The sequence below is a fragment of the Athalia rosae genome, chromosome 2 (genome assembly GCF_917208135.1).
Source record: "Athalia rosae chromosome 2, iyAthRosa1.1, whole genome shotgun sequence".
NCBI classification, from domain to species: domain Eukaryota; kingdom Metazoa; phylum Arthropoda; class Insecta; order Hymenoptera; family Athaliidae; genus Athalia; species Athalia rosae.
In genome coordinates, this window is record NC_064027.1 from 13182398 (window position 1) to 13195926 (window position 13529).

The following is a 13529-nucleotide window of genomic DNA, read 5'->3' on the forward strand; positions in this document are numbered from 1 at the left end:
CGAAACTTGTAAACCTCGTAAAATTGCATGTACAATAAGCGGTGCATGTACGGCTGTATACACACATACCTATACGGTACACTGGCCGATGGGTACCGCCGTGTAAACTTTGGGCAGCTAACTTAAACCCCGTTAAGTTATACATGGTAGGGTAAATATTTAGTCTAAGAGGTCGCGCCGAACGTTCGTTCAAATAAGGCGAGCCACTACCGCACTTCGGGGAGTCAAAGTCGAACAACCGAACATCCATTGGGACGAGGATTAAGTTCGGGGTGGGTATAAGTTTAATGGAATTTTCGAAGCGCTGAAACATCTTCAGCGAGATTGCTTTCTCGCCCTTTCCTATCTATATATACATACACACACCTCTGTACGCACAAAATTTTATGTTTGCACGAGCGTTGCAACGGAAAATTTAATCGCGGGACTTATTAAACGTCAAAATTGGAACCAGACTGCAAACTGTTGGAAAGGGAGAGACGAACCAGCGTTGCAGCGGTCGTCGCCTCGGGCGAGGGAGTTTTTAGCCGGTAGATTTAGACGTAAAAGTTTCACTGCCGCAGCCTGCAGCCGGCAGAGACGACGTTTAGTTCACTCAAAGAAAGGCTGGAACAGGAGTCGAGTTTCGAAACTGTTTGTGAGTTCAAGTTCGACTATACCGTATCCCTATACTTCTGCGTTACACGTATATGTATAGGTTTACGTCAATAATGCTACAGCAGTGATTCGGTACGTGCGGCTACACGTGGCGTTCGTCCCGACGTCGATCGAAACTAGTCGCTGCTGCGGATTCGAATGAATTTCAAATACATTTTCGACTAGATCGTGAATCGAATAAGTCCGCGAACCGTAGGCGTCTCACAGGATAATCGTGCGACAGCGTCATTCGTGGATACAAATTTCGGGGTCAAGGACAAACTTATTACAAATAGTCAAGACGAGTAACTCGGCGAAGATGTTGTAGGACGGAGCTCCTCATCTCCCCGCCGTATGTCATACGTTTTCACGCGACATAGGCGATGTTCAATTACCGCGCGATAATAAGAAAAAAAAACGGCGTCGTATACCCGTGATACGGAAAAAACGCGCCTTCCGCAGATGACGCGATTTCATCAACGTTGTACCGCGGGCGCTGTGTATTATATGTATAGGCTATACACGAGGGGGAACACGGTCCGATGCTTTTGCACAAATGTTATAGTTGGAGGTGACTGAGTTTGGGTGTAACGGGGCTGCGCGAGGGATAGCGAGGGATAGCGAAATACAAGGACAATTCTGAGGGCGGCACACACGCACGTTAGTGCGGGCGTTGAGAAGTCCGCACGTAGGTAGGTACGTAGTTACGTGCTGCCGCGTTCAGATGAGCGGTATAGCGGGATTGTTGTACGCTATACGCCATCCGTCCGTCCGTCCATCCATCCATCCGTTCGTCCACCCATCCGTCGTGCGTCTATCCATCCGTCCGCGCATAGGAGTGTTTCGACAAGAGAGATGGGAAAGGTAATTAGTCGAGTCCCTCCGCAGGATCTCACGCATGTGCCGCACGAATTGAACAAAGTGCGTTCGCTTCGTTTCATTGTCTGTCGGTGGCATGTATGGCGTACGAAACATACCTACAATTTATTACGCTCGCGCGTATACATACGCACAAGGATCTCCACATTCACCTATACACTGGTCCTTTGTACGTGGCACGATACGTATTTACTTGCGCCAAGGATATATGTTCACGTGTACGTAGCGTTGATAACATGTACGACGGTGAGCACGTGGCGGAAAAAGCCGTATCGAGGGAAGCGATTCGGACTGATACGTATGTACATACGTATATACGTACAGTAACGTGAAATTACGTACGTAGCTACGACGGGGTAAGTATAAAAATGAAACGACAAGCCACAATAATAAAAAACAAAGAGAAAAAGGAGAAGGACAAAAAATACCGCGCTAATTGAGGGGAGCATTGTCCTGCGGGAACTGCGGAGAAAATTCGACGTCGTTTCCGCAAAATGAGGCGGAGTAGAAAACCGACTGAAATGCGATGTCTTTGCGAGAACTATGCGTACAGTACATCTGTAATGTCGAATATTATATATACATCAGCTTCGCGAATTGTTCACGCCCAATTTGGGAGTCGATTTCAAACGTGAATGAGACAAGAGGGATGATTTGCCGCAGATATAGAACGAACGAAGCTGACTACGTTGCTCCGAATATTAAAGAGTTGCACGAGATAAGCTCGAGGCAAACTCGAACGGGCGTCGTCATCGAGCTTTTGAAACTACACAAACAATTTCGTTACCTTTGTTTGTTTGTTGGAACGAAAAAATTACAAAAACACGGCATTTGAATTTCGGGTAATGTTAAGCGTCGTACATTTTCGAGTAGATTTCACGCGCGTTTGGTGGCTTTTTTGTTTTTTTTTCGAACGCCTTTAATCATCGGTTCTATTCTCTTTCCGTTCAAACTGGAACATACCCCGTATTGTATCCATTTTCTCGTATATTTTGTAAATATAACAGACGCGTTTTAACTCGCTTAGGTAAACGTATAACAAATATTATACCGGTGTCCCAGCGTGAATGGTCCAGTAACGAGTGGGATGGCGATGGAAGGACCCGCGGGTAAGAAGATAAAAGTGCAGATGGTGAGTGAAAAAGAAGCAGCTGCAAACGAGACGGAGTCAAAGAATCGACTTCCAAATGTCACAGGAATTCTCTGAAGGTGCGTCCCCAAAAAGCGGGGGCGTCGCATCTGATATCGTACATATCTCCGGCGTTTTACTTTCCGCTATGCGTTTCAAGCTCGGAATGACACGGCGTGCTATGCGCCTATCGCGTTCAAATCACCGCTCCGTTCCCTACGTTCAACGTAATTCAGCGCATACCAGCAGTTCCATTTCAGAGTGTCACAAATTTATTCGTTCCTTTTTTTTTTCATTTTTTCATCACAATCCGTTTTAACGTTCGTAAAGAGAAACGAGAAAGAGTTGGAATCGTCAATGAGTAGAGTTCACCCCACGTTCTTTTTCCGTTCATCGATTAGTGATAAATAGATTAGGAAATTTGCTTCGATTGACCCGAGGTGAAAAAAAAAAAGAAAAAACTCAATCGTACTTGTGAGAAAAAAACCAAGAGAACACCGAGGTGAAAAACTTTCCACCGACAACGCGTCGGGTGTACATTACCGAGGCAATGATTGTAACGCGTAGTTTGACGAGGTGCGGGATCAATTCACGCCTCTGATTATCGGACCCTTTTTCGAATCGAATTATATCCTCCTCTCAAGCGGAGCCTGTAAAAGTGAGGTTTACATACGCGAGGTAGATACGCGTGATCGATGTGGTTCGCGAGTAGCCGTATGGGTATGGTTACGTGTAAGTGCTACGTCTTCGAAAATATATGAGGAAGGTCAAAGTATTATCTGCAGAGATGAACGCATCTTCGCTCCTCCGCAGCCCTCGACTCCGCGCACGAAGAAAAGGAAGGTAGTTATACCGTACCGTGCACCGTTTCTAAATATACACATCGTGTACTCTGTACGGATATATAACCGCACACTTTACGATACGTACACACAGTATTATTATACGCGTGTGTGTGTTTCGTTGGTTATGCAGACGGACAGACTGGCCGTAGGGTATGACACGCAATTACCCCTAATTGCCGGAATGAATTACGGACGCAAGCCTTATATCCATCTCTGCGTATAACGCTCACGAGCTGTACACCGTGCCTGTAAAACCTAACTATACAGGTACACGTCTACTCGTACGTACAAAGTCCGTATATAGGATATTCTTGACAAAACTACGAACTGGGCCGATACCGAGGCATTAATATTTACACGTACATGTAGATTGTACACGTGCATAACAATACACGGACAATCGATGTACGTCGCTGTGGTTGGTTGAACGGTGATTATTTTGGAGCAATATAAACTGGTTCGATTGCTTGTCGGTATCCTAAATACAGTGGCGCGATAGCCTGTAATTTACGCGTAGGTAATTACGTGAAAATATCGACAAAGTTTCGAGAGATCGTGAGTAGAAGATAGAGCTAGTTATACGTGAGATATATGCTAAATATGATTCCAATTTTAGGTATACGGTTAGCGTTTTGATAGGCTGAACTTGATACGTGACAAGTAGAGTATCCGCATAATTGAAATTGAATTTAGGTATATACATAAATGCGGAATTGTGTCGCGTGCAGAATTATACCGATGAAACCTGTCGAAATACTTCAACGAAGAATATACAGAATGTTCGAAAAGTATTCTTACTGACTCAAAGGGTGGGTTAGAGAATGCAATTCTGAGACGAAAAGTCCTCTCACGTTTCTGCACCTGACGGACAGATAAAGAGATATTCAAAAAAAACGAGAGCCAATCAGAAGAGCGCTTACACGCAAGTGGGTGAGGAGCGAGCTCTCCCCACCAATTAGTAGTCAGCTCGGGCACTGCGTCACCTCGCTCGCGCCGTTGAGACGGCGGGAAGATTGAACTTGCCCAAAGCACTCTCCTGATTGGCTCTCGTTTTTTTTGAATATCTCGTTACCCGTTCGTCAGGTGCGAAAACGCGAGAGGACTTTCCGTCACAGAATCGCATCCCCTACCCACGTTCAAAGTTAGCGAAAACACTTCGAGGACACCCTGTAAGGTAACGGCTCGATTAAAGTAACACTAAAAATGGGACAGCAAATGAATCCACAATTTACTAGAAAACTACGTAGAATCGAGCGCGAAAATGAGGACGACGAGCAAAAGAACACAGAGAGAATACTCCCGCTGCACGTAATGTTCACAAAAGAACCTAAGCATTGCTGTTCATATCTATCCACGTATAGCTACGTGTCAGGCGCTCAACGCTCCGGGAATATATTGAAAACTGCTGAGACGTACGCTCAGCTTCAGGCAAGACGTGAAAACGTAAGTATTGTACGTACAAAAGAGTGTAGAACGAATATATGACGGAGGGTGTCGTGAATTGACAACGGGGGTTGAACGCCCGTTTATATTACACGTACACACAAGTGTACACACGTGTGCGTACAGGGTGTCCCATTTTTAATCGAGGGATTTCGATTCGGCCATCCGTCGGGGTCTCTATACGCACCGTATCATCTGCAGGGTGCAGCGGTTTTCTTCGTAATTTACAAGGAATGAATTATGAGAGTGTCCGGATTTAAATAATATTAATAGCACTTCTAAGGGGTGAATTTTTATTTTTATTTTTTCACCCTCCGACCGCCCGCGTTGGAACGCAATTAAAATTCATCTAAGAAACTCGACGGTATAAGCCAAGTATAGACGGTGGGCAGGTCTTCATAACGTTGGAAAAGTATAACAATTGAGAGCCGTGAGTGTAACGTTGAAAAATGAAGTGAATCGCAGTGTAAAAAACGGAAGAAGTTACGGTCGACGCGATATGGTGATTATAAATCTTTTGGTTTTTTGATCGAATTCGCGGCGCTTGATGATTTTTCACACGCTGCGTTCGCGAGTCTTTTCTCGCGTTGGCAGATTCGAACGGATACCTCTTTTTCCGAACGGGACGTCTCCATTATTCATTCGCTCCATCATCAAAGGGATCATAACTCAAGCTGCGCGGAAGATAATTTGATAAAATATAGAAGAAATTTTATTAGAATAGATGAAACGTGCGTATCGTATATCCGAGTAACCGTGATTGAAGTTTGAATAAGGAAAATCAGCTATCGCTACGTAACTATACCACATTTTCATCATAGCTGACATTGAGCGTTAAAAAACAAAAAGACAAGACCCCAGGCGAGTCACTTCTTGCTGCAAGTTGACGATTAATTTCTCAAAAAAATTTTCAGGTCATGAAAGGATCCAATCGTTCGCCAAAAGAGTTCAAATTTTGAATTGACATCATATTTCTCAAGTTCGTTAACATCGTTCACTTTCAACGTTACGCGTCCGCATCGGATCGTTGAAGTTTTTCAGTGAGTTACGCCCTTTCGGTATTCAGCCCTCGATATATCGAGCGGGAGAATAATAGCGGTGCATTTGATACATCATAACGCACACCATATTCGGAGTAATTCAATCAACACACAATATAAGCCGAGATATAAGATAGTTGTACGAAGTGCACTCTGACTCTCTCGGTAATCATCACATTCCCCGTGGGATTTGTAATACATCAAACACGGTATAAATTACATTAACGCCATGCGCGCAACGTGCGCCCAAAATGTGATTGGAAATCGAATCGAAATTTGAGCCACTGTTACGTTCTCTCTCTCATAAATTGTGCAAAGATAAATGAGAAGAGTCAAGTACAATAAGTACTCGTCGGGACGACTTGGGATACAACGATCGGAAAATTATTATCCTAGGTGACGTAACGAAGCTCGAGTGAAATGTGCAACTAACAAATGAGAGATATATATTAAAGATAATCACGATCATAATAACGACAATAATGATGATATAACAACGACGATATAAAGGTCGCTTTATACGGATGACGAAAAAACGAACCATCGGAGTTACCGAAAGTTGAGAACGATACCGAGAAATCAGACTCGTAAAGCGTATTCGATGATACGCGATAGGAGGTTTGGCAGATAACGATAATTTTGATACACGTGCACCGCGCATTCTGGCTAACTGAATTCGCGTATTGTACATCTCTACGCATGATAATAAACGCGCGAATGGGTGGTACGCGTACGCGTGTACGTATTGTATATATATAGAAAATGAGAAATCTATTTCTGTGGTCATTCACATCCAAAACATTGAGTCACTCGCGATGTCTTTGAACTCGTTCGCTAAATAAAGATATTCAAACGAGATAAAAACACCGCGTGGTGTGCAATAATGAATACACGTATCTCAGATACAATTGAACAAGTGGTGCACATTCGTCGAGGGGTTCGTACCTGCAATGGAATAAAATACGATGAATAAAGATACCCGATGTTTAATTGTACGAGCGATACGACGAGAGGAACGACAAACGCATTCGCGGATGAATAAAATAGAAGAGCACGATCGAGTGTAAGGAGGACGGAAAAAGTTTAAGAGAAAGCGCATCAGTCAGCTAGCTCCACGTGCTCTCGATGAACCGTCGCAAAGTGCCTCGCTGCTGTATGGACGTTCGGTACAGTTGTCTCTACAATAATCTAACGATGTAAGCTTACGTCCGTTCCAGTAAGTATGCACGCGTAATATGTGTACACGGTTACGACTTCGACATTGCACGACGTGTACCCACGAAGTGCTTTTTCTAGTTTCCAGGGAAAGGTATATGATATCATACCAGATGAAGAAATCCTTGTACGACGGAACTCCGAGCGTATCCACCTAGACATCGAGTGTCTAATGGGACGGAACACTCGTGTACAATGCCGAAGACATGACGATCGTTTGACAAAGAAACGTATAAAATTTTCCGTTTCCTTTCATTTTGTTTTCGATTAGAGAAGAGGACATTGTTGGGAAGTATTACACAGGTAATTCTTTTTAAACAAAAAAGGAAAGTCAAAATCACTTCCACTCGTGGCGAGAGGATCTTCAAGTCCTCAAATACCTGAGGAAAATCGTGACGAATCAATCGAGGGTAAAAAAAACGTCTGACCGCCTTCACTTTTTTGCTGCTAATTTCAATAAATTTATCTACAATTGAACGCTCTGGCGTTTATCGGCGTGGTATGTGTACGTAATATTTAACTCTTCGTAACTCATGAGCATACGACAGAACGTTTGAGCTAAAACGAAGTTAATTAAACGTTACAAGACATTCCACTGTCAGAAGCGTAATATGAACCATGACACGCGATAAATATCTCATACGGATACTTACACGTACGAGTACATTGGTGCGCGTTATCACCGCGATCTCTGATAAAAGCGAAGCTTTGATTTTTTTGTACAGAAAATTTGATGGACTTCTGGCTCTACAATGGCAGCTTTATATAAATTCACTCTTGGGTGTTCATCGATTATAAGGATGTTCATATTCGTGTACAGCTACAAAAGTTTGGCGGGTCTTCGAGGCGGGAAACTTAAGGGCTTATGTTGGAATGTACCGGTAGTTTCACGATGCATCGATAAGAACTTACTAGAACTTGGACTGAAAGTGAACCGTATAGTCGTGGGCGAAAATTATCAACTTCAAGTCTGGCGAGAATATTAATGGGTATTATTGGAATCGAACAGCCGCACCTTCGTTTCGTGGGATTCGATTCTACAATTTTTTTGAATCGTTCACAATTCGCGTGGTCGAAATTTGGTCGTCCGCACGATATTTGCTCGAAATCGAAGAAGAATGAATTCATTCCGCCGCATGTCGCTAACACGTAGATATTCATTTTTATGTAGGCGCATCCTCATCTGAACGAATATACACGGGATACAGCAGACAGAAATGCCCCTCACGCCCCAAACCTGCACCTCGCCATCGAATTTTTTCATTTCGTTTTTTTTTTTTTTTTCAGTTTCATTTTACCTTTTTCTTCTTATGCAGTGAGTTTCTACCCATGCCGCGGCATTCCCTACCGGTACGTGCAGGTCTGCTGTAAGGAAAGAAGAAGGGACGAGGATTGAGAGGACGAGGACCTCGTATTTCCAGCGTCTACGCAAGGTTGTATATATAGGTATATACCTATGTACATATCATACATACGTATATATATATATCTGTACAGGCAGGTAACGTATAGAATGCATTTCGTGTTCAAAGTCTGGTCCGCCCACGCAGTTCACGGTTCACGAGTCGGCTGATATTTAGCATTTCTTGTATACCTATCCAGAAATTCGAATATAGCCGCTGGATTTCTATATATACGATTGATAGCGAATCGCTGAACGTATTTGTACTTCAACAAGAATTTTTTGTTATCGAACGATACGGGGTGTAGAAATTTTAATATATACGTACAGTCGGAGGGCTGTGTAATGATCGTGAATTTCCGGTATAAATATATGGTGTGTTTTAAAATTGATTCGGAGAAATTGTCGGCCGCGTGTCGCATGCACCGGTTATTTTAAAGCTAGCGAAGTGCAGCAAAAGGTGTTAAAAGACGCAAGTCGAGTGCTAACCGGTCTCTGAGGGTTCGCCTCCTCTCGGATCTGGTTTTGAATTTTTTCAATCTTAATATAGATCGCACGTATATCGCAGCCCTGGACACGAGTGCTTTTCAAACAAATGAGAATCACCCGTGCGAATAACGAAACTACATGCATCGGCCACAATTATTTGCATACCTCGCTGCAGGGGGAACACAATTCACCAAGCTTTGTTCTCCCCGGGGATCAATTTTCGAAAGAAGAGAAAAAAAAAAAAAAAATGAATACGTGAGCCGCCAACTTTACGAAAGCAAAGTCAGATGAGAGCTACAAATTATACGTAATCCAAACCATGAAAAATTTCAATGTTATACCTATGAGCTTCCGGTGAGTTTGGAAGACTCCGAGCTTTTCTGCTGCTGCTGTTGCTGTTACTGTTTCCCATCTTGGAGAATTTTTAACTTTTATTCCGATCGATTTATATTACGTATTTTACAACATGGAAGACGCAGGTTTGTTTTAGATATTCAAAAAATATTTGTAACGTACAAAAAATAGAAACAAAATCAAATCAAATGAAATGAATAAGTTGAAACGAAACGCGATTAAAATTTCAGATACAAGTCAAAATTCGTACATGAAATTTGTTTTCTTACGTGCTAATGATTATGTACACGAATTAGATATGTCGTAAGAATTTCAATGATATATTTACGAAGGCGGTGGGAATGAAGTAATAAAAAAATTCAATATTCGTTATCATTCATTTTCAAGTAATTTTTTATTTTAATATAAAGCGTTTAGTTAGATCTCTGAGACAGTTCGAAATCTGCGAGCGTTCGCCGCATAATTTGACAGTGCACGTCAAAGAACGATCTGCCGGGTAACCGAAACAACTTTTCTCCGGCAATATCGCACGTTTTTAAAATACATAATTATCGTGCGATTCGTTTATCGACCCTTTTAAGACGTGATTTTCTTTACGAATGCGTCGATTTATTTCGGTTGATTAGATTCCATCCGGATTTATATCTCCTCAAAACCATCGCGGTGCTTCCGGTTGAGACCGTTTTAAATTTTCAAACTTTACTTCCGCACTGTTAACAAAAAAACGTGACATAAAATTACAACCCTTCAGAGCGCACCAAATGAAATCGTCACGATTTTTTTTTTTTCACGCGCGTTTCGTCGAACATAATTTAATAAAGTAATCGAAAAAAAAAATAACTAATGAATATAATTATATAAAAAACTATAATTCGATGGAACAAACAGTCAAAAACGATCACTGAAATTTCGAAACTCCATACGCTGCGTGGTTACAACGAAAAAATTTGTCACGTTTTTCACGCACGAACGGTACGTTATTCTCACATGCTTCTGTCAAACGCCCTTTGGCTCAACGGAGCCCATGGTTTAGCCATGGTGTAGGCATCGTTGATGGTCTCTTTGAAACTGAGGGCTACAGACGATTCCCATAGCACATGGCCTCTCTCTCATCTCACAGCCTCCCCCTCCGCCCCTTTGTCAGAGGGCAACCAATCCCGTCCTGACTTTCTCCTGACGCTAACCAACCGGAGATTTCGGCGCACCGGTACGTCATCCCCTACCCCGATCCGGTTGTTCCAACATTTTTCCGTGCATTCTAACGCATTCTAACTGCCCCGTCGTCTGTACGATTTGCATTTCCACGTAACGTGACGTGTAAGATGCACTTTCAATTTTTTACACGTTTCATCAGGTGTGAATTTGTCACACATGCTGTGTCGCTTTTTGTGCCGGCGGTCTGGTGCGCGACCCGCACCTGAACGCTCACGGTTCTTTGAATTGTAACCGCAGCGGCTAATTGGTAGGTACTTTTCAGGTTCCGCGTGTTTCCCGATTGCCTCCAGATATTATTTAATCTTTTCACATATGTGGTCCCGACGGTTCCGTGGGGAAGATAATTATTCAGACGGTGGGGTGGAGACCTCCCACAATTCTTGGGGCAACGATTCTCCGGTAGTCGAAACGAAAAATTTATTGAAACGAGTCGAAAAGAAATCAACGGCGATCTCAGCTGACCTATTCCGATGATAATCGTCTCGACACGGTACCCATAATCTGGACGTGAATCTTCTGATTATAAATTCCGCGAGTCATCGCGGGTAGAAGCTGCGACCGCAAGCGTAAGATTATGGCTCAATTTCCCGAGTTTAGAAGCGGACAATTACATGTTAGAAATGTAGGTAAGTTGAGTTTCTACACATCGTATCGTTACACAAGCGCGTTTTCATCTGAAATTCGCGCAGTTTCGCGGTGAGAAACGAGGCGTAGAAACAGATTCCGTATACAGCGTAAGTGCCGGAGCGCATTTCTCTCTTGAGCGGTGGGTGGCAGTTGCTATGAAGAATTAACTGCGCTCAGAGTAATTAAAATATTTCAAGTTTCCACCCCTGCGCACGTTTCTAACGAACTATAGATATAACTCCTCGTACATAAGGTATTAATATTGAGGAGGGACCCCTCTCTGTGCATGCGCAGAAACGAAAAGTGGCACAAGTTTCCGACGATCGTACGATACGTATATAAGAACATTCTTCGTATGTGTTTTGACTCGTAGTTACGGGGCTCTGGTATTATACTTCGGCTTTGTTAATTAAGACGTAAATACACGTGACATACCTACGTATATATGTATATATAAATAATAAATTCGTACTCTGCTCATCCGCGTTGAGCAAGTTGCAGAAATTTCATCTGGTGACTCACCACTGGCTGAAAATGGGCTACAAAAGAACTCAAGCTCCGGCACAATGAGATGAAAGAAGAAAAATAAAGAGAAAAGAGGAGAAAAAAATGGAATAAAAGTGCAAAAAAAAAATAAAAAAAAGTCAGCCACCGCAAGGCAATGGTCGGCTATTCCTGAAATCACTTAAAATGCTAAAAATCAGTACCGTTTCTACGAAAATTTATCACGAGGAAATTACTTCGGTGATATCCAGTTGCTTTGTCGAAAAAATCCTTCTCATAGCAACCGATGGTATATATACGAATGTTGGAACTTCATTTCCTGAAGGGGAAGTACATCTCGAAGTTACAGGTATATAATTGAAAAGCGCACGTCGGTGGTTTCCGCGGATCGTATACGTTAGTTTAATTTCCTGTATAATACCTGAGAAGAAACAGCGGTACGAAAGCTACTCCGAAACTTCGAAGCGGAACACCGTTATCAATGATCGCTCCTGACGGGATCGTCGCGCGAAATATTGTTCTCCTGAACACAATAAAGCCCCGAGGCTTCATCACGTGCCATATAACCCTTGTATTCACTCCGCATCGACGAAAGCGCATCGGTATTATATTCATTCACATCAACGGAACGTTTCTGCGCTCGGGTATAGCGTGCAGTACGTTAAGAATCTTGATGCAAGTAACCAGATATCCCGCGCATTTCGGTGCACTTAGCTTATCTTACTTCGGTATCTACGAGATACTTTAACTTCAGACGTCGCCAGCTTGCGTCGGACGACTTGAAAAACCCTGCAAGTTTCTTGTATCGCCTGCGGGGTAACCGTACTACTTTAACGGAAAGCTCTTTGTTTTTTTTCTTAATCCTACCTAACGGTTTTATTATCCCGTGGGACCGAGTTACTGGAAAAATATAATTAGTCGTCCACGTTTCAATTTGGTGAATGATATACGAAGCTGTGATGGTCATCTTTCCATTCTGTTTTTTTCTATTTCTTTCGGCAATGCAGGCTGATGGGGGAGATTGTTTGAATCGATTCCACTGGCCGATTCATGTTTGATTCCGAGCCCCTTCTATCCGTTTCTTTTCCATTCCTAATCAGAATCCGATTAGGGGCATCGATGTGTTAGGTGGACTAATTTATTGGTCTGATATTATATCGCTCGATCAGGAAATGCTATACCTCCATACGTGGTGTTGGGAAACTTGACACTTTGAATTTTAATAGATACTCGACGTCATTCGTTATTTATTGCGATTGACAGCGAGTAGCTGATAGAACGTAATTGGTTTTGGTGCCAATTTCCGCTTTGAAAGTTGTTCGATTCCGTTGCAACGGCAATACGGTGTATCAGTTGATCGATTGTTGCTCGTTGATTATCCAATTATTTTATTTCATTTTTTGAACATCGACCCGCAGGAATGAAAAACCGAAAACTCATTTACCCGTCGGTGATCGATTTTTCTTTTAAAAAAAACTTGAAATCGCACGCAATTTGTTACCCTACTCGTGGAAAATTCATGAAACACGTTTGGTCTGGTGCGTGCTGAGTTACCGACGTTACGTACCAAACGAAACGGAAGAGTAACCGTCAGCTGGTATTGTACCAAGACAAGGACAAAAAGGTCGCAGCTTTTACTCGCGGTTGGTTATAGTTTTACCGACAATCGAGAGCTTACCGACTGTTCGCTCACGATTCTTACCCCGTGAAAGATATCGATTGATTCATCCCCCTGTAACCCCAGAAATGAG

General features: G+C 42.7%; 1 protein-coding gene across 5 annotated transcripts in view; it reads right to left on the reverse strand.

Annotated features, from left to right (window-relative positions):
* LOC105684814 (protein sickie) overlaps positions 1-13529 on the reverse strand; it is a 164370-nt gene that overhangs the window by 81466 nt on the left and 69375 nt on the right. Inside the window, exon 1 of one of the 5 annotated variants that reach the window (XM_048650278.1) lies at positions 9420-9534. The exons of the other annotated variants lie outside the window; for them this stretch is intronic. Coding sequence (XP_048506235.1) covers positions 9420-9490 — 71 coding nt within the window. The 5' untranslated portion in view covers positions 9491-9534. Of the gene's footprint in view, positions 1-9419; positions 9535-13529 lie in introns of those variants that run through there. 5 annotated transcript variants of the gene reach the window in all.